Source organism: Erinaceus europaeus, chromosome 1, assembly GCF_950295315.1.
Source record: "Erinaceus europaeus chromosome 1, mEriEur2.1, whole genome shotgun sequence".
NCBI lineage: Eukaryota > Metazoa > Chordata > Mammalia > Eulipotyphla > Erinaceidae > Erinaceus > Erinaceus europaeus.
In genome coordinates, this window is record NC_080162.1 from 60,931,460 (window position 1) to 60,959,082 (window position 27,623).

Here is a 27,623-nt window from a genome sequence, read left to right on the forward strand (position 1 = left end):
CCTTAAATATACTATGCTAAATGAAAGAATTTAATCAAAAAGGGTTATTACATATTAAATAAATTCTTTTATATGTAACATTTTATAGTAGTTTGACTAAGCATACTATTTATTGTACTTCAAGATAACCTCATGGAAATGCTAAGCGAATTTTCTATAAATAATGCTTATCATTGTGTATATGTTGTGTGTCCCCTTAGTAAAATTTTGTGGACTTCTTGGGTAGGATGAAAGATCATAGTTAATAAAAAAAGAAGAGCTAAAAAACCCAGACCCCCCCAACCTTTGTTTTTTACTTTTTTTTGTTGTTTTGTTGAGGTGAGTTATTTTACAGTATCTTTCTCTGTTTGAAAATTTTAAATTTCAAAAAGAACAGTATAAGATCAATGCTTTAAAAATACTTTGTAGTATGTTTATGGTAGTATGATGAAATGATACGATAATAGAACAAGATACATTTGTACCTATGAAGTCATTTGCCTTACAGTGAGAATGAGTTTGATTGATAGTGATTTGGTACAATCCTATGAGAAACTTTATTTTCCAAAGAGGAGTCTGTGGACCAGTAGCTTTAGCATTCATATGACAATAGGTTGTTAGATTTACAGGCTTGATTAATCCCAGATTACTCTATTAGAATCTTCAGTTTAACGGATCAACCAGATGATCTGCACGCACGTTATGACCCTCCCATAAAAGATATAAGACTTTAACATCTGGATAAAGAACAAACACTTCTATCTGAATATAACAGTTTAGGGATTATTTCTAAGAATAATAAAACATGTGAAATCATGTTTCTCTTTAGGATTATCTCTCATTTGGAGTAATATGTGTCTTAATTCATTATTATTTCATTATTTTTAGAAGATTTTATATATTTATTAATGAGAGAGGTAAGAAGAGAGAGCAAAGGAGAAGCAGATATTATTCTGACATGTACTATAGGGATTGAATTTGGGGACTCAGGTTTGAGTGTCCAATACTTTATTTACTTCATCATTTCCCAGACTGCTTTTTTGATATTTTCATGTTACTTATTAATCAATTAATAAATATTTTTACTTTTCTTTGCCGGGATAGCCTGAGGGTACTTCTTCCTGAGCCGGTGCTCTCTGGGTTGGAGAGAACTCAACTGGAGCTGATCTAGGCTGCTGTGTGGGAGAGGGATCAGGAACGCGTGCTGCACCAACTTCCGCAGGAGATACACTCTGGAACTCTCGGAGCCGGAAAGCAATTTCCAAGTGTCTTTAATCAGAAGAGCAGCTGTTTTTATACTCTCCAAGTAGGGTGGAAACAGGATGTGATATAGAGAGGGTGGAGAGAAAAGTGACTGGTGAGAATCAGAGTGTGACAAGGAGGGGGCGGAACAGGCGAGAATCCTATAACTGAACCACCAATGCCCTGGAGTGCTTTATGTAAAAGTGATTTATGTAAATAGACCAAACCTTTGGATCAGTAAATCCCTATATAGGCATATGGATAAGAAGAAGCCAGGGGGAGATGGCAACTACCCAACATCTCCCCCTTTCTTTTTAACTTTTTGCCATAGTATCAGGAGTGTGGGGCACTTTGTGAGGCAGGGAGACTGATAAGAGGCACACCTTTTTTGGGGTTCTACTGTCCCTCCTTGCTCAACCTCTCCGTGGAGAGAGAGACTAACAGGATTGACACACCCCTCAGGCTCAAGCCCTTCCAAGCTCAACCATATCCTCACAATTCCCCAACATCTTCCTCTTACTTAATGGCCATATATAACTGGGTCAATGTCTGTAAAAGGCTTCATTTCTGTCAGGGGAATAGCAGTGTAGGGGTGAACGGAAACCTGTTGGGAAGAAAGCAGAATGATAGTGTGTAAGTGTCTTTAAAAAGAACTAGCACAAGACGGAGGGATAAGTAAGAGTAGCAAGAGACAGAGTGAGCCTGATGGGTGGAGGAGTGGGGGCCTGATAAGCCGAGGGGCTAGAGGGGTGATCTGGCATTGCAAAATCCCGAGTCAGCCTGCTACAGTCATTCTTCAAGAAGTCCAGGAGTATAAAAGGAGTGTCCAGCAAGTTCTATAGAAGCATCAGTCCAATGTCAACGGCCAGGAAATAAATGCCACACGTCTATCTTGATGGAGGAGGATGGCCACCGGAACTTTTCTTCTCTGTAGAGAGTGACCTGGAACCGCCAAAACATGATGGGCGAAACAGAAGCAGGAAGAGCAGACACCGATGGTTGAGAGAAAGGCAGTAGGAAAGTCTTGTCCTTCGGAGTCTGTGAATCAGGTTCTCCAGATCGTGTCAGGTCACATCATGGGTTTCTGGGGATGGCTGTAATTGTGGGTGATGTCAGAGGTCAGGGGTCCAAGATGGATTTCTGGGGATTCTATATGAGCAGATGCTTCTTTATGCGAAGGCTTGTCATAGCTGTAGTCAATTACTTATGAAAAAACTTTGTAACAAATTAGAAGTTTACTACAATTGATAACTCAATGATTATAACTGGTTTAGGTATCTTTATAATTTTGTGTAAAGGTCATCTTACGTGACCTCATGTAGCAGTCTTTATATAGCAAAGTTTTCATACCGAGTTTAAGTTACATATATTGATTCTTGACTATTTTTACATTGGGTTTTTAAGCAAACTCAGGTTACTAGAGTTAACACATTTTAGTGACAATTTTTTTTTTTTTTGGTACATTTACAGTATCAGATTGATGCCAAATTTGTTGTGGATTAATTTCCACAAGATAGCTTACAGGACATTTTTGGGGGCCCTCCAAAAATGTCCTGTATAGAGAATTTGTATTTTAACTTAGGAGATGATGAATTGTCACATTGAATATTTAGAGTTTTACCTTAAACACTCAGTTACTTAAATGAATTGATTTTACCTCTTCTCGTAAAAATGTAACTTCGAAGTTACGATTTAACTGTCAAGTTAATGTTTACCAAACTTGAAACACGCATATTAAATATATAGTTTATAACACACAGGAGGAGAAAAACTTGTAAATAAGATATATCATTTCAAATGTGAATTTAGAACTACTGTCATAGTTGAACCATCTTTACTCACACAGTTTAAGACTAAACATTTCATATTGATATCAAGACTTAAAAAAGAAATCAAAAGGGGGAATGAACAATTTTTGGACTGTTTCTGGACGTCTCCAGAAACCATGGCTGCGTCCAGCCGTTTGATATAAAGTCAGTTAACTTTCAGAGTACTCTGAGCACAATGGGTCATACAAAAATTTTGGTCACTCAACTCACTCAATTTTTTTTTTTTTTCACTCACTCACTCACAAAACACAACTGGCCAGTCATAGCATAAGACATTCATTCGGCGGGGGGGGGAGAGTTCTGTGAATCAGATTTTTTTTTTTTTTTGATTCTGCCATGCTGTTATGGATCCTGGGGTGCATCCTGTAGCCAGTCCTCTTGCAGCCAGTCTTCTTGTTCTTCAGGGATATCAGCACCATCATGTGGGTATTGCCGGACATGGCGGGCAGGAACCCAAACAGGCTTGGAGTAATTTTGTGGAAAAATACATGCGAAACCCCTCCCCATAGTCAACAGGGGGTCAGGTCCTTTCCAAATTTTATCAAGTGGGTCTTTCCATTTGACTTTAATAGCTGGGAGGGTGGGTGGTGTTTGCCAATGAAGAATTATAGGAGGTTGGTCGGAGTTTTTGTAAATATTAAAGAGATTTAATGTAGTTAAGGCTTTTGCCAGCTGGATATTAGGGGGGTACATTTCCCCTTTTTCTTTATTTAATTGAGCCTTAAGAGTTTGATGGGCCCTCTCAACAATGCCTTGTCCCTGTGGATTATACGGAATGCCTGTAGTATGAGTAATGTTCCAGAGGGAACAAAAATCTTTAAATTGCTTGCTGGTAAAAGCAGGTCCATTATCCGTTTTAAGTTGAAGAGGTAAGCCCATTACAGCAAAACAGGAGAGCATATGGCTTATAAGCTTTTTTGAGTTTTCTCCAGTCTGAGCTGTAGCCCACATAAACTTAGAGAAGGTATCAATTGAGACGAACACATATTTTTGTTTGCCAAAGTTAGGTATGTGGGTAACATCAATTTGCCAAAGAGCGTTGGCTTTTAAACCTCGAGGATTAACCCCCAGAGTCTGAATAGCAGGTGTTTTGATTAGACTTGCATAGGAGGAACATGTAGCAAGAATACGTTTTAACTGTGGCAGAGGAATATCAGGAAATCGAGCTCGAAGACCTTTAAGATTAACATGGGTTAGGGAATGAAAGTCAGCAGGATTAGAGACAGAGGCTAGGAGAATTCCTGTGGAGGCAAGGCGGTCAGCTGCAGCATTCCCTTCGGACAGGGGACCAGGAAGAGGGCTGTGGGAACGTAGGTGCTGAACATACAGTGGATGGGTTCGAGAACAGAGCATAGAGGCAATTTGAATTAAAAGAGGAGAAAGTGGGTTGTCATCAATTCTTACATAAGATCGAGCAAGCCATGGAAGTAAGTTAACAGTATACACACTGTCAGAAAAAAAGGTTGAAGGATTCTGGTACAGCTTTTAATGCAAGGAAAACAGCATAAAGTTCTTTGTACTGAGGGGAATTATCAGGAAGTTCAGTAAAGAGAGGTTTGGGGTATTGCTGGTCTGGATAATATATAAGGGCAGCAGCTCCCTTTTTTTCACCATCAGTGAACACTGTAGGAGCAGAGGGGATGGGATCTCGAGAGAAAAGTTTAGGTACTAGTAGAGGCAACAGAGGTAAAGAAGCTATCAAATTATTAGAGGGAAAATGATTATCTAATTGTCCTGGAAAACCCATTAAACTTATGGCAAAACGAGAATGGTGGCGTATGAGCCATTCTGTATCAGTGAGAGAAAAGGGAAGAATGATTGAATCTGGTTCCCTTCCTAAGACCTGAACCGATCTGTTTCTTCCTTGGCGAACCATAAATGCTAAGGCATCAATCTCGGTAAGGAGTCTTGGAGCTCCGCCTACTGGCGTATGAAGCCATTCGAGAACGCCATGTTTCTGCCACAATGCCCCCACTACCGTGGGGGTGGAGTTAAAGATTAGAAGATTTACTGGAGAGGAGGGGGAGAATCGAACGAGGTGCATGTCCTGGAGAGCCTGGTTAACTTTTTCCAGAGCCAAGGATGCTTCGGGGGTTAACATACGCTTTGAGGAGGGCTGTTTGTTTCCTTTTAACAGATCGAACAGTGGTTGCAGGCAGCTCGTAGGCAGATAAAGATACTGCCTAAGCCAATTCAAATTTCCAAGAAAACTTTGTAAAGAAGCAAGAGTGAGATTAGAAGGAAAAGTAACACAAGGTTTTAAAGGACGAATCTGCGTTAGGGAAATCTCTGAGCCTAAGAAAGATATTGGAGGGATTAGCTGTATCTTCTCAGGAGCTACATTAAGTCCACTTCTCTTTAAGGCAGGGATTAGAAAATCACGTAGGGCGGAGAGATCTGTATCTAATTCTCCCCATATTAACACGTCATCCATATAATGAAAAACCTTAAGGCCCTTATGAATATATGGAAAAAGGGCAGATTTAACAACCTCTTGACAAATAGTAGGACTATTAGCCATGCCCTGGGGCAGTACCACCCATTCAAATCTATCGCCAGGGCTGGCATTATTAATAGAAGGAACAGAGAAAGCAAAACGTTTACAATCTTGTGGGTGTAAGGGAATAGAGAAAAAACAATCCTGTATATCAATAGCTATGATTGGAATTCCTGTGGGAATTGCGGAAGCAAGAGGCAAACCCCTTTGGGGGGAGCCCCAAACCTGCATGGTTTTATTAACTGCACGAAGATCTTGGAGGAGGCGCCATTTTCCTGAGCGCTTTTTAATTACAAAGACTGGAGTATTCCATGGGCTCCGAGAATGACGAATGTGTCCCAACGATAACTGCTCTTGGACGAGTTTTTTAAAAATTTCTAGCTTCTCCCTAGGCAAAGGCCACTGTTCCACCCAGACAGGCTCATTAGAAAGCCAATCTAAGCGGGGAGTTCTGTTACGAACAGTGGCAGTTAGTATTGGGGGTGCTGGTTGGGTCTAGCAGTCTCACAGGAGTGAGTGTGGTGTCCTGCAGAGGTGTCTGAGGATATCACTACATCTAAAGATTCCAGCAAGTCTCTTCCCAATAAATTGGTGCTTATATCAGCTATTAAAGGCTGAAAGCGTCCGGTAGTCCCTTCTGGATCTTCCCACACAAGGGAATCTCGTGTACGGAATGCCTGAGTCAATCCTCCAACACCATGTAAGCGTGGTCCTGGGAGGAGTTCCCAACTCTGGGGAACCTCTGCTTGTCTTAATATTGTCTTATCTGCTCCCGTGTCAATCAAACACTTAAAAGGAATATTACCAATCTTTACTGTCATAGTTGGGTGACCCCTTTCTAAAACAGGGGTGGTCCATAAAATCTCAGGCTCTGAATTCAAGCTGTTCTCTTGCTCCAGCCGGTTATTTCTATGCTGGAAGTTCCCACATACCACGGGTTCCTCCTTCTGCTCACCCTCTGTTATTGTTACTTGGCGTGGTGGGTATAGCGACGGATTGGGTCCCAAGCTGGGCTTCTGTTTGTGGAAGAAGGGCACAGCACCAAGCAGGCGACCTGCTTCCTTCCCTCTTGGGGGCGGGGCTAAGGGAAGCCCCATACCTAGTTTAAATCCCTGTTTACATTTGGCAGAGGCATGCCGTTCCTATGGAACCTTGACCAACAATCTCTCCTCCAGTGAAATCCTTTCTGGCATCTGGGACAAGGCATTCGTGGTCTCTGATTCCCTGTCTGGAGGCGGGGTTGCCCTGATTGGAGGCGGGGTTGCCCTGACTGGAGGTGGGGTCGCCCTGACTGGAGGCGGGGTCGCGGTCTATTTTCTGGACATTGGTTACGCCAATGCCCTTGGCGACCGCACTGAAAGCAAGCTCCTTTTTGCTTATGTAAGGTAGCTGCATAGGCCTGTAACATAGGTCCTTGAAAAGAGCTTGATCTGAGATCCTGTGTAGCTAGAATCCAAGTATCTGGGTGTTCATTTTTAAGAGTGATACAGGCCTGTCGAAAATGCGGAAGCATTCCATCCCAGACTATGGACCGCAGTAGGAGAAAACGAGCGTCAGGATTATAAATCTTCCTTTCCAAACTCGACTGGACCCTGGCAATGAATTTAGCGAGGGATTCATCAGGTTCTTGTTGCAGGGAGAGAATGGGGGCTGAGGCTGCTCCCATGGGTGGTGTTAATCGCTCCCATGCTTTTAATGCACACAGGCGTACTTGATCAAAATACCCCGCTGGAAACTTGGCTTCCGCCTGTTGAATCCCTGTTTCTAATTGGCCTGTTCCAAGCAATGCATCAAAATTACCCTCTGGCTGATTTTGAATATTTTTCCGCGATTGTTGTAAACATTCATCGCGAAAGAATGCCTCCCATTGCAGGAAGAGCGGGCCTGGGAGCGTAGCACGAGTCACATCTATCCAATCTTGAGGGGTATTAAGGTTCTGAAGCAGGCCTTGTAAAATGGACCTGGTCCATGGGGCATGAACACCGTCATCTTTGATAGCCTGGCGTAGTTCCTTCAGGTCTGTGGCGGAATATGGATACCAGGCCTGAGGTTTTTGTCTATTGGGGGCAACATTGACCGGAAATGTGTGGACTTCCTCTGATAAGTGTGTAGCGGTAGGAGGAGTCACTGAAGTGGAAGCTTCTGGACAAGTGGCCGAAGAAGTGGTTTTGGAGGCTACAGGAGAATTCGGACATGTGTCTATCAAAACAGGGTGGGGTGAAGAAGCAGCCGTGGAGGCAGCAGGAGGTTCCGGACACGTTTCTGCCAAAATGGGGGTGGCCGAAGAAGTGGCTGTGGAGTCCAAAGGAGAATTCGGACACGTGTCTGCCAAAATAGGGGCCTCAGGGCAAGATGCCAAAATAGGGGCCTCAGGGCAAGATGCAGAGGAATTAGGGTGGGTCAAGATCACGACAGGCCTTTGCTTCTTCTTGTTTTTAAGGTGCTGGTTAAGTTCTATGATTACTTCCTTTATCTCTTGGACCTCAGCCTCTAGTTTCTTAAGCCTTTTGAGAGGTTGCCCTATATATCCCTTAAAAGCTGCTATGATGATCAACAGGATATAAGGTGAAGCCCCGAGAAAAATGTCCCAGATATATAAAAATTGTATACTGGAAAAAGAATGCAGGATTTGGAAAAGATTTTCCATGGTGGAAAGATCTCCGGAAAACAATAAAAAAGAAAAAAAAATCACAGTGCCTTAACACAATATTGCAGATACCCAAAAGGTGTGTACTTATCTAAGATGTCTTCTTGTAAATCTGCTGCTTACGGGTCCCTGTTCTGGGCGCCAGATGCCGGGATAGCCTGAGGGTACTTCTTCCCGAGCCGGTGCTCTCTGGGTTGGAGAGAACTCAACTGGAGCTGATCTAGGCTGCTGTGTGGGGGAGGGATCAGGAACGCGTGCTGCACCAACTTCCGCAGGAGATACACTCTGGAACTCTCGGAGCCGGAAAGCAATTTCCAAGTGTCTTTAATCAGAAGAGCAGCTGTTTTTATACTCTCCAAGTAGGGTGGAAACAGGATGTGATATAGAGAGGGTGGAGAGAAAAGTGACTGGTGAGAATCAGAGTGTGACAAGGAGGGGGCGGAACAGGCGAGAATCCTATAACTGAACCACCAATGCCCTGGAGTGCTTTATGTAAAAGTGATTTATGTAAATAGACCAAACCTTTGGATCAGTAAATCCCTATATAGGCATATGGATAAGAAGAAGCCAGGGGGAGATGGCAACTACCCAACATTCTTTATACTAAATGGGCAAACCACTTTGAACTGGAGGTGGCTAAGTGAAATAAAAGGTAAAAGGTAACTACTGGATGGTTTCACTTATATGTAGAATGTGGATAACTAAAACAAATGAATTTGTAAAAAAAAAAGAAAAGTGAGAGTTGTGTGGTAGCGCAGTGGGTTAAGTGCAGGTAGTGCAAAGCACAAGGACCAGTGTAAGGAGCCCGGTTTGAGCCCCTGGCTCCCCACCTGTAGGGGAGTCGCTTCACAGGTGGTGAAGCAGGTCTGCAGGTTTCTGGCTTTCTCTCCCCCTCTGTCTTCCCCTCCTTTTTCCAATTCTCTCTGTCCTATCTGACAATGGCATCAATAACAACAGCAATAAGAACTCCAACAATAAAACAACAAGGGCAACAAAAGGGAATAAATAAATAAATAAATATTTTTAAAAAATAGAAAAGGAAAGGAAAAGAAACTAACCAATCTACTGTGTGGCAGTTATCAGGGGGAAAGAATCATAATGATGAGTATAGTGGGTTGTATGTACACACACACACACACACACACACACACACACGCACGCACGCACGCACGCGCAGACACACACACACACGACACTTTATTCTTAGAATTTCATAATTTGCAAATCAGTTAAATCAATATTAGTAGACAGTTAAGGACAGCTAAATTATGGTCCTTCTAAAAGCATGTAGTTGGAAGAGCTGGCGGAAATGATGGTGGTTACTAGAGAGGAGTTGGAGAGAGTTGTACTTTGGAGCTGGGTGTGATGACTTATACTTATGAGTGCGAATTTATATTCCAGAAATCTTATGATTTTTTAAAAAAAACAACCAGTCTTAAATTGGTAATGATAATTATTATTTAAAAATGCCCATATTTATTGTTGGGTCTTCTGTAACATAATTCATCCTTTGAGCATGCATGAAGTTGAATCCCGGGAAAAAGAAATAGAAGACTGAGATCCTGACATTGGATTGGCAAAAATGTATTACTTATTCTGGGCTTGTTTTTTTCTGTGTGTCAATAGGGATGTAGGCATTTATTTATTTATTTATTTACTTATCTTGAGGAGGCTTATGGTTTGCAGTGTATTCATGCACACATGGGTACAGTTTCATTATGCACTGGGACCCCAAAGTTCTCATGCTTGCCTTCCTCCCCCTTCTTCCCCAGTCTTTTGCTGTGATGCAATACACCGTGTCCAGTCTGTGTTTGGCTTTGTGTTCCCCCTCTTTGTCCCTATATACTAACTCCTGCTCATAGGTGAAATCACTTGGTATTTATCCTTCTCCTTTTGGATTAGCAGATATACTTTAAAAAATTCTAATTAAAGAATAGGTGTGTTCTAAATATCTGCTGTGTGTAAAATGAAACAGACTGTATCAGACATTTCCATAGAATTTATGGTCACGTTAGGGAGCTATACTTGAAAGTCGGATAGTCAGCCCACAGCAGGATTACAGTTTTTTGGAATATAGTCACATGGCTCCATTGGCTAGACCTTAACCAACTGTGGCATAATGGAAGTATAGGAGACTATAGCACTCATTTTAGTTGGCTATTTCTTTTCTATCAGTGTAAGTACTGTCATGATATATCATTGTATTAATGGGAGCTAGAATTTGAGTAAGAACCAGAGAAATGAAAATGTCTAGATATACTCCTAAAATACTTAATGTAGTAGAATATAGTTGTTGCTATATTCTACCATATATATATATATATATACACACATATATATATATAGAATATAGTACTATGTATATATCTGAATTTATCATTTTGCTTAGAAAAAAAATCCTTAGTTTGAATTTTGCTTCCAGTATTATTCTGAAATTCCCTTTAGTCAGGCTTAATTTCTCAGGTGGCCCTATTTGCTCTTTTTGACTTTTTTTTTTTTTTGACTCCTATTTGACTTTTTTTTTTTTTTTTTTTTTTTTGCTGAGAACATCTGACATTTCAGAAACTTCTTAGCTAGTTATCTTTCAGTACAAATGAAATCTTGCTCAGTAGTGTGGATGGTAAACTAAAACAGAGACAGGGGGCTGGGTGGGGGGACTGTTTATTCGTGTGTACTTGAGGGAGGAGGTGTTAGGTTTTGGGGAACTGTTTCAAAACCAGTACCTTAGTCTAGAACACGGCCATGATTGCTGCTCATCTAAAGATTCATAGAGGTCCCCCCCTTTTAAGTAGAAGAAACAGATCTTTAGATCTTTTATCACCAAACAATTTTACCACCACCTTTATTTATTTATTTATTTTCTCTTACTGTTTATTCTATCTCACACAGGCAACCTAGAAATCAGGGTAGAAAACAGGTGCTTGTGACTATATGTGAAATGCCTTAAGCATGTGAGGATTTGACACAGAAACACAGAGACATCTCTTAGGAGTGGACTTTTTTTGCCACACAATTGTCAGACATTAATATAGCAGAGAAGGAAGTTTGCCATGAGGTGTTTCACTAGCAAGGAATTGTAAAAGGAAATTATAGCTTAGTATACTTTTATACTATAAGTGCCTTTCTATTTATTTATTATGCTGTTTATATTACTTAGCTTTAGAAATCTGTGTGTGGTATTTAAAAAATTCTGGAGTTTATCTATTTTGTTACCCTGTTCTGATACTGTTTTAGCTTATTCAGCTAGTTGTGTTCTTAGCTCAGCTATTTCAGCTTTCAGATCTCTAATAACCTTGAGATAATTAGTGTTTTCTTTCAGAGTCTCATTTGTTGTTCCTGTATTTCTGATTACAATTCTTTCAAACTCTTTACTCACTCCTGTGATTAGTTCCTTAGCTAGTGTTTGGATAGTGACCTCGTTATTTTGTGCTTCACCCTTTGGGGGGGCTTTTAGCTGGACTCTTGTCCTGGTTCATTTCTCCAATATTTCTTCTTGTTGGTTTAACCATTTGATATATTATGTTATGAGTTCCCTCTCTCAGTACTTTTCAAATTACTGATCACTCTTGCCTGGATTGACTTGTGTCTAAATAAGGTAATTAAAGGGTTCACAGTGGTGGAAGTTAACAATAGTATTTTAATCCCTGATTTGGAGCGCAGTGGTTTAAAAGCCTCTTTTTTGCTTTTTCTTTCCTGTAGGCTATGTGAGCCTGAGGGCTTTTAAACTATAAGTAGGCTTTTTAGCTTAATCACTGACTCCTGACCTAGAGATTAAAGTAGGGTGTGACAGAGATAATCCATTGGTTATGCAAAGAGATTTACACAGTCCCACTGCTATGCCATGGAGGTAGAGGTCTTCTCCTGAGATTCCTGGTTAGATCTCTGTCCCCTGGTGTTCCTCCCAGCTGCCGCTCCAGATTCTGAGGGCAGTAGCAATGGAGACTCAAGAGTTGCACTTGGTCAGTCTCTGGGGAGTACTCTCATCCCTTCAGCTGTCCCCTTGTTGGTGGAACAGACTGGAGGTGGTCTCTCTGATAAACTGCCAGACTGTTACCAGCCGCTTAATCTCTCCCTAGGCTCCTCTCTGTCCACCAGCGACATGTGTTTGCACTCACTGGTGATTTGGTGGGTTCCTGAAGTTGTTCTAGTCCTTTCTTGTTGTGGTCCCAGGTGGTCTTGTTTGGTATTCCTAGTTGATCCAGGAGAGGAGAGGAAACAGATCTGCTGTTGCTCGTAGACCCGCCTCCGGAAGTCTCCCTTTAAAAAATTCTAATAATACCATCTATTGGTTCACTTAAACAATGATTCTCTTCCTCTATAATTCTCAGTCATGAACTAGATTAAGGAAGCACTGCAATATACTGTAACTTATGCTAATTTTTCTTCTGAGGAAGACATGTTAGCTTATTAGAGAAAAGCAACAAGTTTTTTTTTTTTCCCCTTTATTGGGGGAATTATTGGTTTACAGTCAACAGTAAAATACAGTAGTTTGTCCATGTGTAACATTTTTCAGTTTTCCACATAACAATCTACCCAATCCCCCGTCCTCCTCTGCTATCATGTTTCAGGACCTGAACACCTTCCCCCCACCCCAAGGTCTTTTACTTTGGTACAATTCACCAACAAGATATTTTTCTGTTAAGGATTTTTCAGTAGAAAATTCATTTTGATTTGAACAGTACTTAAATGGCAAGTTGGGTGGCCAGACAGTGGCACAGCAGGTAGAGCACCCACATTACAGTGCTCAAGGACCTCCATTAAGTCCCTAGTCTCCACCTGTAGAAGGGAAGCTTCATAAGTAGTCAGTGCTGCAGGTTCCCCCCCTCTTCCTCCTCCTCCCTCTCCCTCTCTTAAATAAATAAATACAATATTTAAAAATGATAACTTGGTGGTTGACAATTTTAGGTGATTGCTGAAGGTATTACTTAGGCATTACATCAGGCCTTATGTAATGAGAATACTTCAAAGTGCTATACAGTCGCATCAAATTGTCATACCACATGCTTAGAGAATGTTTATGCTGCTTTTGCTATGCAGGAGAATGACTCAGGAACCTTGGACACAGTGGGTGCTGTGGTTGTGGACCATGAAGGTAATGTTGCTGCTGCTGTCTCCAGTGGAGGCTTGGCTTTGAAACATCCAGGGAGAGTTGGGCAGGTAGGTAATTATGGGGTCTTTAAATGAGCTTTCAAGATTAAAACATGGAAATCTTTAGTTTGTTAGACCATTTGAGACATTTTTTTCTTTAGAAAAAAATAAATGGTATTATTCTTTTATTTATTGTTAATTTATTCTATTTTTATGTTTTTAATTAAATATATAATAGTGATTTACAAACATTATAAGGTAATAGGGATACAATTTCATACTATTCCCAACATCAGAGTTCTGTGTTCCCATCCCTCTCCAGCAGAAACTGCAGTAGTTCTCTCAAGGTCACAGATAAGGTTGACTATATATCTTTCTCCCTCTGTCTCGTTATTTTATTTGTCCATTTATTCTATGGTCCTGCCCATTTTTTCTATGGTCCTGCCTTCAATTCCTTTCTTTTTAAAAAAAATTTTATTTATAAAAAGGAAACACTGACTAAAAACATAGCATAAGAGGAGTAAAACTCCACATAGTTCCCACCACCAGACCTCCATATCCCAGCCCTCCCCTGATAGCTTTCCTTTTCTTTATCCCTCTGGGAGTATGGACCCAGGGTCATTATGAGGTGCAAAAGGTGGAAGGTCTGGCTTCTGTAATTGCTTCCCCGCTGAACATGGGCGTTGACAGGTCAATCCATACTCCCAGCCTGTATAACTCAGAGTCCATGTCAGTCTGAGCTCACTGTCCATGGTCACAGCTGGGAATGTTCTAGGCTGCACTCATTACAGGAACAGTCTTTCTTGATTGGAAGAGCAGGATGACCTAGCCTCCCTTCAGAGAGTGGGGCCATTTTATAATGAGGGTAAGGTCCTAGAGAAGCCCATATGAGGGCTCATGATGCTCTTTCTGATGGAAGTGACCAGTGATGGTAAAGAGAGGAATCTGTTAGAGGTGTATGCCCATAGTACCTATGGGGGAATCCCAAGATTCCCTGTTTAGGACCCAAGGCAATGGAAGCATTATTCTTTTTTTATTTTATTATTATCTTTATTTATTGGATAAAGACAGCCAGAAATCAGGAGGGAGGGGGGTTGATAGAGAGGGAGAGAGATAGAGAGACACCTGTAGCCCTGCCTGCTTCACCACTCATAAAGCTTTCCCCCTGCAGGTGGGGACCGGGGGCTCGAACCCGGATTCTTGTGCATTGTAATACATGTGCTCAACTAGGTGCGCCACCACCCGGCCCCAGCATTATTCTTTTAGCCTTTCCAAAAATCTTTTTCTTTTAAAAATTATTTGTTTTACTTATGAGATAGAAAATAGGAAAGAACAAGAACTAGAGCACCACTCTGGCACATGATGATGCCAAAGATTGAACTTGAGACCTCATGCTTTATCTACGCACCATTTATTGGGCTGCACCAAGATTCTTGCTTTAAAAAAACTTTATCTCGGGGGTTGGGAGGTAGTGCAGCTGGCAGTAGCGCAGTGGGTTAAGCATATGTGGGTAAAGTGCAAGAAGCCGTGCAAGGATCCCAGTTCGAGCCCCCAGCTCCCCACCTGCAGAGGGGTTGCTTTGTAAGCTGTGAAGCAGGTCTGCAGGTGTCTTCTCTCCCCCTTTCTGTCTTCCCCTCCTGTCTTCATTTCTCTCTGTCCTGTCCAACTATAACGTCATCAGTGACAATAATAATATAACCACAACAATGATAAAAACAAGGGGAACAAAAGGGGAAAAAAATGGCCTCCAGGAGCAGTGGATTCATGGCACAGGCACCAAGCCCCAGCAATAACCCTAGAGGCCAAAAAAACCCCTCTATCTCCTACTCTATCTCCTACTCATATGGTTGTTTTTCTTCTTTTTAATTGACAGTTCTATATCTTGCTGCTTTTGATAAGCTTGGTACTGGCCTAGACATTTAGAAGATTTGTAATAAATGTGTTCTGATATCCAGCTTTTGTTTTTATATTATAAATGTCCCCTTTAGGAGCAAATACTACTGACTATATTGTGATTTGCTTTTGAGGTGGGAAATTATGCTATAATTAAATTTTGTATTACTTCTTCTAAGAAACAGTGGCATTTCCACTCTCTAAATATCTCCTTTGATAGGAGATATGTACTTACTATTTAATAGCCTATACAGTATTTTAAGATTACCAACTCACAGGGGAGTCGGGCAGTAGTGCAGCGCATTAAGAGCACGTGGCACAAAGTGTAAGACTGGTGTAAGGATCCCAGTTCGAGCCCCACCTGTAGGGGATTCACTTCACATGTAGTGAAGCATGTCTATCTTTCTCTCACCCTCTCTGTCTTCCCCTCCTCTCTCCATTTCTGTCTGTCTTATCCAACAACGATGACATCAATAACAACAATAATGACTACTACAATAAAAAAAATAAGGGCAACAAAAAGGGAATAAATAAATATTTAAAAAGCATAAAAAAAGATTGCCAACTGATAATGCAGTAAAAAAAAATCTATTAACTGTAGAACCTATCAATCTATCCTAGGGCCCATATATATTCATATTTAGCACAGGACCCTGTTTAACATCTACATCCCTGTCAGTCTGAGCTCGAAGGCCCTGGTCACAGCTGGTAACATTCTAGGCTGCACTCATTTCAGGACTAGTCTTCTTCGAGTGGCAGCATAGATTGTCCCAGCCTCCCTTTGGAGAGTGGGGCATTCCTTACCATTGTTATTCTTTAATGAGGACAAGGTCCTAGAGAGACCCACAAGAGGGCTGTGATGACATTCCTGTTGGAAATGACCAGTGATGGTGGAGAGAGGGATTCCTTAGATGTATAGGCCCATCATATCTATGTGGGAATCCAAAGATTCCCTGACAAAAGCCCTATGTAATGGGTTGGTCTGGTAGTGACCAAAAAGGGCATTATTAAAGTGTGCCAGTCTCTTGTCCTTATTCAGCTTTTGTAGTCCTTACTTTATCTGACAGGGATAGACTTAAAATGGTTCAGGGAAATGAAGTAGGGGGTTGGAGAGGAGGGTATCTAGGCCTATATAAAAAATATTTAAGTACTTTATAGTGCTTTTTTTAAATTTATTTTTTTGCAAGATCTTTCTACTTGCTGCATTTATTGAATCAAAGTCTATTCATTGCAAACTATCGTGCACTTTTACTTTAAGGTATATATTTTCACAAAACTTATGGATACATATGCACATGTACCCTATTCCTTGGGCCTTGGTCTATATCTAGGTTCTGTAACTTTGTTAGGAATTACACTATTTGAAATCTAAATATAAGCCTAGTCTAATTAATGTGTAACAGACTTAACTTCTATTTCACTTAACACATCCTCACCCTACATCATCACCAACCTTTAATTCTATACTAAGAATAAGATTTAACAATATATTTGATTCTATAATCTTTCTGAATATAAACCAATTTGGCATATTACTTATGGTCTTACTAAATAGTTCTTGAATAAACAAATGAATTGGACACTGTCTCAGAGTCTATTGAAGAGGTTGCAAGGGATGTGTTTAAATTCAGTAATTGAATGTCTTGTTATATATAGAACACTGCCTGACATGGTCTGTATACTTTGATCCTCATATTTGAAGAAGAGTTAATGTTATGGTTACTTTGGACATGGTGATTAATGAATGCTTGGAGCAGAGTGATCTTAATCATGGAGAGCATCTTACAAAGTCCCAAATAAGGTCACTCAATCTTTTTGATTGTGGAAAAACCTTTTATAATCCTATTAGGGGCAGTGAGAGGGAAGGATAATTAATTTTGTGCTACTCTTTGCCTACTGTGCAGTGGGGAATGATTACTCAATATGTGCACAATGCTTTGAACTCATTACACAAAGCCTTTGTCTAGTAATAGTATTTTTCCACATTATGAAGCCCTATGTATTTGTCAAATAGTGAGTAAGAAAATCAAGCTTGGTTTATCAGATTTGGATGCCTTGGTGGAGACAGAGGAGTGAGGAGAACCACCTTCATTGCCTTGCGATTCCCACAATTTTCTGTTTTCTGTTTGTTTTGGTTAGCAAGAAAGCAGCAATAGAACTCAGGATAGTTTTGGACTATGTCAGTAGGATATTACACGGAATGATCTCAGAGCCATTGTGTCATTGTACATAGGACTATCTTGGAAAAAGAAACAGATTGTTGTAAAACATAAATGTTGATTGGACTCACTTGCCTAATTTGTGACTGTACAGTTTGTAAGAGCCAAAAATCAGGAAGAGAGTGTGGATAAGAGAAATAAAGATGGTTACAGAAAAATGCAGTTGTAGTCAGGGAAATAGTTCAACTAGAAGAGTGTCATGTCAGACTTGAAGGCCAGTGGTTCTCAATTCTATCTCTAGCATCATATGCTGTAGTGTTGCTCTATCTCTTGCTCTCTTGTTCTCTTTCTTTAGTGTGAAACTTTCTGCATATGTTAAAAAATATAAGATAAACCTTTACAAAAAAAGTATAGTTGCGAAATTTATGTTATTTGCATAGAGTTAGGATGAACGCAGAAATATGTGTCAAATGAGAGCTGAGAACTATTTTTAACAAATATTTATTTATTTATTCCCTTTTGTTGTCCTTGTTGGTTTATTGTTGTAGTTACTATTGTTGTCGTCGTTGTTGGATAGGACAGACAGAAATGGAGAGAAGAGGGGAAGACAGAGGAGGAGAGAAAGATAGACATCTGCAGACCTGCTTCACTGCTTGTGAAGTGACTCCCCTGCAGGTAGGGAGCCGGGGGCTTGAACTGGGATCCTTACGCCAGTCCTTGTGCTTTGCGCCACATGCATTTAACCTGCTTTCCTACTTTCTGACTCCTAAGAACTATTTTTATTGACAGCTAGGACCGAATGAAACAAAATGCACAAGAAGATTACTATTTTTAAAAGAATTACAAGAATTTCTTTCTTTCTTTCTTTCTTTCTTTCTTTCTTTTTTTTTTTAACATTTGTTATGATAGAGAATGAAAGGAGAGAGGGAAAGGACACTAGAACGTTGTTCATCTCTGGCATAAATTGGTGCCTGGGATTGAACTTGTGGCCTCTTTGGCTTCTAGCATGTAAGTCATTAATCAAATAGGCTAATTTGTCTTCCTGGCTCACAAGCAAATTAATTTTTATTATAACAAAGTAATTTCTTCTTCATCTCATTAGTTTTTTTTAAAAAAAATTATTTTTATTTTATTTTTTTCACCAGAATGTTGCTCAGCTCTGGCTTCTGGTGGTGTGGGGAACTGAACCTGGGACTGTGGAGCCTCAGGCATGACAGAGTCTGTTTGCATAACCATCATGCTATCTTCCTCACCTTGGTGTGTGCTTTCTCTCTCTCTTTGATGTCTCTGCTCATGTCAAATTCTTCTGCCTCTCATTTATAATAAATAAAATATTTAAAAAAAAAAAGATCTTCTAGGGGCCAGGCAGTGGCGTATCTGGTTAGGTGCACACATCACACTGTGCAAGTACCCAGGTTTAAGCCCCTGGTCCTTAATGTAGAGGGATAGCTTCATAAGTGTTGAACCAGGATTGCAGATTTTTCTCTGTTTCTTTATTTATCCCTATCCTCCCCTTTCAATTTCTCTCTGTCTCTATCCAATAATAAGTAAATAAATCATTTTTGAAAAGTGATTTTAAGAAATGGCAACTAACAAACTACAATAGTGGAAGTATTTTTCTTTTTTTAAAAATTTTTTTTGATATTTATTTTCCTTTTTTTGTTGCCCTTGTTTTTTTATTGTTGTAGTTATTGTTGTTATTGATCTCGTTGTTGTTAGGACAAAGAGAAATGGAGAGAGGAGGGGAAGACAGAGGGGGGAGAGAAAGACACCTGCAGACCTGCTTCACCGCCTGTGAAGCGACTCCCCTGCAGGTGGGGAGCCGGGGGCTCGAACCAGGATCCTTACACCAGTCCTTGCGCTTGGTGCCATGTGCACTTAACCCACTACGCTACCGCCTGACTCTTGAAATATTTTTCAAGGAAGAGGAAAAATAGTACTGACAAGACTAAGTATTTTTTTTTGCTAATTTCTGAAAACTCTAATTTTCTAGTTCTTTTTTAAACATATTTTATTTATTTATTATTGGATAGAGACAGAGATAAATTGAGAGGGAAAGGGATGATAGAGACAAGTGAGATACCTACTGAACTATTTCACCGATTATGAAGATTTCCCCTGCAGTTGGGGATCAGGTGCTTGGACCCAGATCCTGTGAATGGTAACATGTGCACTCAATCAAGGATGCCAACACCTGGCCCCTCAATTTGTATAATAGTTGAAAATACTATTATACAAATAATATTAAAATGTTAAAACTATTACTTATGTATTTATTATGAAATCAGTTGTATTATTGTTCACTTGTTCAGCATTATCAAACAGGTTATCTTTCTTTTTTAAAAATGGAGACTTATTGTTTTACAGAATTATAAGACTTCAAGAGTATAAATCAAATGTCTGTGCCTCCTGCCCTAGTAGTCATTATGGTCCAGGACACTATTTTGATTTCCTTATTTCTTTTTCTTTTTTTTTGTAAATTTATCTATATTCCACATAAGAGATAAATCAGCCAGTAGTTGTCTTTTCATCTCTTTATTTTCTTCCCTGACTATAATCACCTCCAGTTCCATCCATTCTTATTCATTTATAACAGTTTTACTTTTTTTTTTTTCTTTTGGTCATCTGAAATTTTATAAATGTAATTTTAAGAGTACAATTTCATCTTCTGCTAAAAACTATTCCTAAAGTTTTTTTTTTATTATTTATTTTGTTTTTGAGAGAGATGCAGAGGGAGAGAGAGAGAGAGAAACACCAGAGCACTGCTCAGCCCTGGCTTATGGTGGTGCATGGGATTGAACCTGGGACTTTGGAGCCTCAGGCATGAGAATCTGTTTGCATAACCATTATGCTATTTCCCCCGCTCCTTCTAAAGTATTTTATCTATCTGGTTTCTTTATCCTAGGCTGCACTTTATGGATGTGGCTGCTGGGCTGAGAATACTGGAGTTCATAATCCTTACTCCACAGCTGTGAGTACCTCAGGTATTTGCTGCTTTCATGACCATTTTTCATAACTTCAATTTTGTAGGTCATTTAATGATTGGAAGTCATATTTATATTTAAATATAAAACAGGTAGCAAAATAAGTAAAGAGATGAAAGATAACAGCCAGTTACTTTCACTTCTATATGAGATCTAGAGAACTGAAATACATGAACTTGCAAAAACAAAAACAGAACAAAAACCAAAAACAAACACTGTCTCTAAGACTTCGTAAGATGTATGGTGCTTATTTTTGGGAGGGTGAGGGACACAGAATTTTGGTGGTGGATGCAGTGTAGAGCTATACCCTGTAACTCCACAGTCTAACCCACAACTAATCACAAATAAAAAAACATTTCCAGAAGAAAATATAAAGCATGTGCTATGATACTGCATAAGCAAAATATTTAATACAGGGAGGATCTTGGATATTTGGGCACTTATAAAGATTATTTCACAACATAAGTCTCACAGTATAAATATGTTGCATATATTTTCAGTGCAGTTCTGAAATCAACTATAATTTTATACTTATATGTACATTTTTCTCTGATGACCCACAATAGTGTCATATTTAGATCACAAGGATCTAGACAGAGCAAGTCTTTCCACAAATGAAGATAATTTTGAGGGACATGTGGATATGTAGCAAGGCATTCTACAAACTAAGAAAATTTTGAGTCAAATGCAAACATAAAATATATAATCTATATTTCAAAATGTATAGTTTATGTATCTAGACTTCTAGCTACAATTTTAGTAAAATGTAGATCCTCTTTTGTATCATTATTAGGAAAATTCTTATAATTTAGAAATATATATATGTGTGTGTGTGCATATGTTTTAGGAAGGATGCTTTAGTGGGCAGAATGGTTGTTCAAATTTCTGTGCTTTTCTCTTAATTTCTCTGATTCTCTTAATGATAATGGTTGAGAGTCTAGTTCCTTAGCCACTGTGCCACCTCCCGGACCATGATTAAACGATAATGGTTCTCCTCACCAATTCTTCCTGGAACCTCACCTTTCCAGAGCCCTTCCCAGTATGGAAATAGAGAAACCAGCAGGGGGTATGGCTCGACCTGCCAATGCCCCGTGTTCAGTGTTCAGTGGATAAACAATTACAGAAGACAGAACTCCCACCTTCTGCATCCCAAAAGAATTTTTGGTATGTACTTCAGGGAGGTAAATAAGAGGGGAAGTAAACCAGAGGGCCCATACCCCCATTCCACCAGGATGCAAAGCATTTGCCACCAGGAACCTTATTTATCTTATTTATTTATTCATTTATTTTTTTATTTAAGAAAGGATTAATTAACAAAACCATAGGGTAGGAGGGGTACAACTCCACACAATTCCCACCACCCAATCTCCTTAACCCACCCCCTCCCCTGATAGCTTTCCCATTCTCTATCTCTCTGGGAACATGGACCCAGGGTCATTGAGGGTTGCAGAAGGTAGAAGGTCTGGCTTCTGTAATTGCTTCCCTGCTGAACATGGGCGTTGACTGGTCGGTCCATACTCCCAGTCTGCCTCTCTCTTTCCCTAGTAGGGTGTGTCTCTGGGGAAGCTGAGCTCCAGGACACATTGGTGGGGTCTTCAATCCAGGGAAGCGTGGCCAGCATCCTGGTGGCATCTGGAACCTGGTGATTAAAAGAGAGTTAACATACGAAGCCAAACAAATTGTTGAGCAATCATGGACCCAAAGCTTGGAATAGTGGAGAGGAAGTGTTAGGGAGGTACTCACTGCAAACTCTAGTGTACTTCTGCTTTCAGGTATATATTTTGCAGTAGTTTATGGATACGTGTGCACATAAGCTCTCTCTCACAGAAACTGGTGTATATCTAGGTTATGGGACTTTGTTAGAAAGTGAACTACCTGAGATGAAATTAGAGTGTACTATAAAAGGAAAGGTCTCACCCGAGTAATGAAGCTGAAGGGTTGTCATTCTACATGTGAAGTCTCTGGACACAGTCTGAGGTGAAGCATGTTGAGGTGGCAATCGTTGTGTTGGTTAGGTTGTGATCGGCGGATGCAATATTATTTGGTATGGGTTGGAAGACGCATACGGGAAAGTGGGTCCTATCCAAGGGTTCCAGGACTGGGGGAAGTAGGGGCTCTATAGTGGAGATGTGAGGTTCCTGCTGTCTTAGGGTTCAAAAAGACAATCGATAGTTAATGTTATCATCACATTATTTGGTAATTGGGTTAACTTTGAAAAGTCCTTTTGTTATGGTTTGCTGTACAGTATCCAGTATCTTGTATATAGCTGTGCTATTGGATGCTTCTAATCTACTTGGTCTAGGCTTTTGAGAGAGTCCGCATATCAAATACACAGCCTATATATTAAAAAGATTCAGTTTGTGTTTTGAGAAACTTTGAGACATACAATCTTATTTCTTATACCACCAATGAATGAAAGAGAAGCAAATTTGAAGCCAGGCATGGTTTCACTGAGAGGAAAGAAGGAAAGACACTTGGAAGTCTTAATCCGGGTAGGGATGATCCAGAGAGAAAGTGAAGGCAGGGCCATTGAAAAAATGAGGGGAAAATATATACCTACATAGATATAGATGTAGATATATAGTTATAAAATCAGCCCATATTGGTGATCCTGGGAGAACTACTGTAATTTCCAATAGAGAGGATGGGACACAGAATTCTGGTGGTAGAAACTGTATGGAATTAAACCCCTAGTATCTTACAATTTTTAGATCAACATTAAATCACTAGTTAAAAGATGATATTTGTTCTCCCCGTTTTCTTTATTACCTCTCAAGTTGCACTTCTAGACTTTTATGCTTAGTATCTTTAGGGTTTCTCTGTGGATTGGGTGGATCTGTCTGCCATTCCTTCTTTTTCTCCTCAAATTCTTGCTTCATTGCTTCCCGTTTATCAGCACTAACCAATCATCCAATCTAGTAGTCCTCTTTTCCTGCTTACACTGTGATCTCTGATGCAGGTAGATTTTTTCTTTCTGTTTTTAGTATAGATTCTGGGACACTGTTTTTCCTGGCCCTCTGACCTGCTTCACCTAGGCCTGCACAGTCTTTTCTCTTTGCTAATAACTCAGACTACGGCTTTATTTATTATTTAAAAAAATTTTTTTTTTTTACTTTCTTCATCTTACTATATGTTTTTTTCATGGTGATTTGGTGGTATTGCTGGCATTTTCATGATTTCAGCAGTTTTCTCTTAGGGTAGGGTATGAGCTTCTCTGTTATCTCTACTCTGAACTTTTTTTTTTCAGGTTCCCATGAATTCTTTCCTACTTTTGTGAATATCATATATGCATATTGGATTTAGAAGATTAGGCAAAACAAATTACCCCCTTCTCCCCCAATAACAAATCATAAGAAAACAAAGCACAACTGGATATCCTTTTTCTGTATTTCATGTCATTTAATCTTTTTTTTTTAATTGTGAGATTTTTGCTATGTCTTCCTGCCTGCACAATTTCAATATTGCTGTTGGGTTTTTTTTTTTCCTTTTTTTTTTTTTTTTTACCCAGATAGAGGGTGAGGCAGGCAGAGGAGGTGGGGAGGGAGGGAGGGAGGGAGAGAGAGAGAGAGAGAGAAAGGGAAAGAAGAAGCAAGAACAGATACCACACACCCCACCAGTCATAACACTTTTCCTTTGCATGTTGCTCCCTTGTGGTGATTAGGTGTTTGAACTCAGGTTCCCTAGCATGGTAAAGTGTGCACTTTACTGGCTGAACTGTTTCTTTCCTCACCTTGCTCCCATTCCCCCCCCACCCCCCTCTGTTCATCTGCCCATCAGTTTAAGATAATTCCAGTAACTGTAGATAACTGGATTCCACTTCACGATATCCACTATAACTTTTAAAGTTGGGTACCCACCTCCTCAGCTTACCAACTTTTAGGACTAACCATCATCAACTCACTGAATATGAGGATAATATGTATTTAGCACCTATTTGTGACACTTTACATTAGTGCTTCACCCTTATATTTTTGGGGGCTGTTGTTAGGAGCTTGGCAATGGAGACACAGAACAGAGTTGACTGGTCAAGTCAGAATAAAGGTGGAGCACAGACTTTTATAATTGACCAAATAAAAAATGACTTGTGCCATAAGTTGTTACAGCAGGAGATGCTAGTTGAAAGGTGCAGGGAAGATAGCTATCAAGGTGAGGTTTTTAAGGCCAGAAGATAATTTATCATTAGCCTGAAGGATAAACTTCTGCATCTTGTTCTTTTTGGATTGGGTTGGGAAGGAACAAGTGGGGAGTGGAGAAGAGGGTGGGGTGACAGGAGCTGACTTTGTAAACTCTGACTCATCATGGATATATACCTAGTTATGAGGGAGCAGAACAGATCAGATTCTTGTACTCACTGACTGCAAACCTGGCAAGAGATTATTTGTAAAACAGGAGTAATAACTACCTCAATATCTGTGAGTATTGAATATATCGTTAGAGTTTTTTAACTCAGTTTCATGGAATTTATATCACCATCTTTCATAAAATACACCACTATAAAAAAAAGGTGATTTGAGGGGTCTGGGAAATAACTGACCTAGTAGAGTCTACTCTTTACCACTTGGGGAGGATCTAGGTTTGAGTCTCTGGCCATCACACAGGAATACCTGCACAGCAGTAGTTTCAAGAGAGATGTAGCCATGTTATAGTCTCTCTCTCTTTCTGTCCCCATCGCTCCCCCAATCTCTCTTCTTCTTCAGCCTCCAACTCTATAAACAAAGAAATAAACAAATAAATAAAATAAGAGTCTACTAAGAGCTATAGGATCATGCAGGCATGAAACCTCAGTGATAACCCTGACGGGTAAAAAAAAAAAAAGTAAGTAGATTCTTATTTTTATTATGATAACACTTAACATGAACTCTGCTTCCCTCCCCCCAACCCCTTCTTCTTCTCTCTCTTCGAGACTTCACACATTTGTGATTCCACTGCTAACATGGCTGCTCTTCTCTCTTCTATTTTCCATTCACCACATTTCTTTCTTTTTTTTTTTTCACGTTTCTTTTCTTTCTTTTCTTTTTTTTCACATTTCTTTTCTTTCTTTTTTTTTTTTTCATTCAAGAGATACTCAGTGATGTAAACAGGAGGTAGAAACACCACATCACTGGAACTTCCCTCTGTTCCCATAGCAATGAACTTGTAATAGCTTTCTTCTTTCTGTTTTTCTTGCAGTCTTTATCACATAAGAAATGGCAATGCCAACCTCCCAGCGATGCAGACCCAAAAAATTTATATCTATGTAAAGCATGATGTACTTTTCTTTTATAACTTATTTATATACTGTTTCATAACAAACCCTGTCTACTTTCTCCCCTAAATATATTTAAGATAAAACAGCATTTGTAGCACCTACACTATTATTGACCCTTTCAGAGTACTTTATATCTAATCTGTAGCCACCACGCCCCTTCCCCACCAGGACAAAACGTGAGGCTCAACAAGGGCAACAAAAGGGAATAAATAAATAAAATAAATATTAAAAAAAAAAAAAAAAAACGTGAGGCTGAGGAGATAGTATAATGGTTATGCCAAAAGATTTATTTAAGCCTGAGGATTTGAGGTGCCAGGTTCAGTCCTTGGAACCGCCATAAGCCATAAGCCTGGAAAAACCAACAAACACTTAAACCACACACACACAAAAATCTGATCCTTTGATTTTTGCTTCTCCCTTTTTTATTCAATTTTTGAGGGATTAATGTTCATACCTAAGGGAGATGGATTAAAATGTAATAATCTTTTCTTTGAACTACCAATCACTTTTCATCTTACAGGAAGGAAAAATCAAAGTTCTTTTAATAGACTTAGGAGGTCTTATATAAGGTATACCCTTGCGACTTTAGTCCTGCTTTTCTTCCTTTGCTCATTCAGTTCTAGCTATATTGGCCACTTTACTTCATACATGATAGGTGTACTGCTACTTTAGGGATTTTGTCTGAATACCTCCCACTCCTTTTAATTCTCTACTGTAAATACTAAGTGCCTCACTTCATTGGCTCTTCTTCAGGTGATTTACCTTCTCCCTAAGAACTTCCCATACCAACTCATCTAAACATGTAAATCTTTCCCTCAGACAAAAGCTTTTTACTATGACTTAATAATGATTTATAAGATTGTATGGGGTATAATTGTAATGGGGTATAGATCCATATAGTTCCCAACCACCAGAGTTCTGTGTCCCATCTCCAGTGGAAACCTCCCTATTTATTCCTCTGGGAGTATGGACCATAATTCTTTTTGGGGTGCAGAAAGTAGGAGTTCAGTCAACATTCTCTTTTTTTAATGTTTTTTTCCCCTAAAATTTGTTTTATTATTGTATTTGAGACAGAAAGGAATTGGGGGGGAGAGGGAGAGAGACAGAGAGACACCTGTGGCCCTACTCTACCACTCATGAGGCTTTCCCCCTACTAGTGGAGACCAGGGGCTTGAACCTGCAACCTTGTGCACAGCAATGTGTGTACTTAACCAGGTGTGCCACCGCCTGGGCCCTTGCAGTCAACATTCTCTATCTCATAAGAGTGAGAATTGAGAGAGGAAGGTAAGTGCAGGATAAAGAGTGGTATGTTCATATGAGAACTGAGGATGCCTAGTGAAGAGGAGTGAGTGCAAAGTGTATAGAACTTAATCTGAAGTCCTAGGCAGTTTTCTCTAGATGGCCCTGAGTTAATTATTGGGTTATTAGAAAAATCATGATACATTCTAAACAATGGAAAAAACACACCATGACTTTTTCGACAACCCGATATGTAAATTTTCTTTTGTGTGAAGTGGAAGCCCTTTTCAGTAGGGAGATACTCACACTTAACAAATATAGGTGAACATATTTTTTAAGTGTTAAATTGTTTATGTCTGAATCTGTACTGAAATCTTCTTCTAGCGTTTGTCCTTCTTCCGTAGCCAGTTGACAGCATCAGGTTGTACTGAAATGATGAACAATGACTCAATGAATGAAAAAACTGGTCAGGAATTAATGTACTGTTACTGTTCTACATGGGTATAACCTAGATGCTGTGGCCCACTCTGGTTCTTTTGGTAGCCTATTCTTGGTATAGAGTTATTCCTCACTACATGGTTCACACTGCAAAGTCTCTGAAGCTTACCATGCTTATGAAATAATAAGCTTCAATAATCTTTCATATTCAACAATATTGTTTTCAGGATTGGGAGCAGTCGAAGCTAAAGGAATTTGGGATGTGCCTACAGTAGTTGAGGTGTTTTGCTCTTAATATAAGGTGACTTGTGATTCCACTCAAGGTATAAATTAAGTTGGAAATAATGCCATGATATTTTTTTTTCCTGTGTGATTTATGA

At 39.7% G+C, this 27,623-nt stretch overlaps 1 protein-coding gene across 2 annotated transcripts in view; it reads left to right on the top strand.

The window, feature by feature from the left end:
• The window catches only part of TASP1 (taspase 1), a 226,737-nt gene that overhangs the window by 48,991 nt on the left and 150,123 nt on the right, over positions 1-27,623 (top strand). Inside the window, exons 5-6 of one of the 2 annotated variants that reach the window (XM_060186473.1) lie at positions 13,232-13,351; positions 20,240-20,318. In XM_060186473.1, coding sequence (XP_060042456.1) covers positions 13,232-13,351; positions 20,240-20,318 — 199 coding nt within the window. The remainder of the gene's footprint in view (positions 1-13,231; positions 13,352-20,239; positions 20,319-27,623) is intronic. The other variant, XM_060186476.1, reaches the window with a different exon arrangement.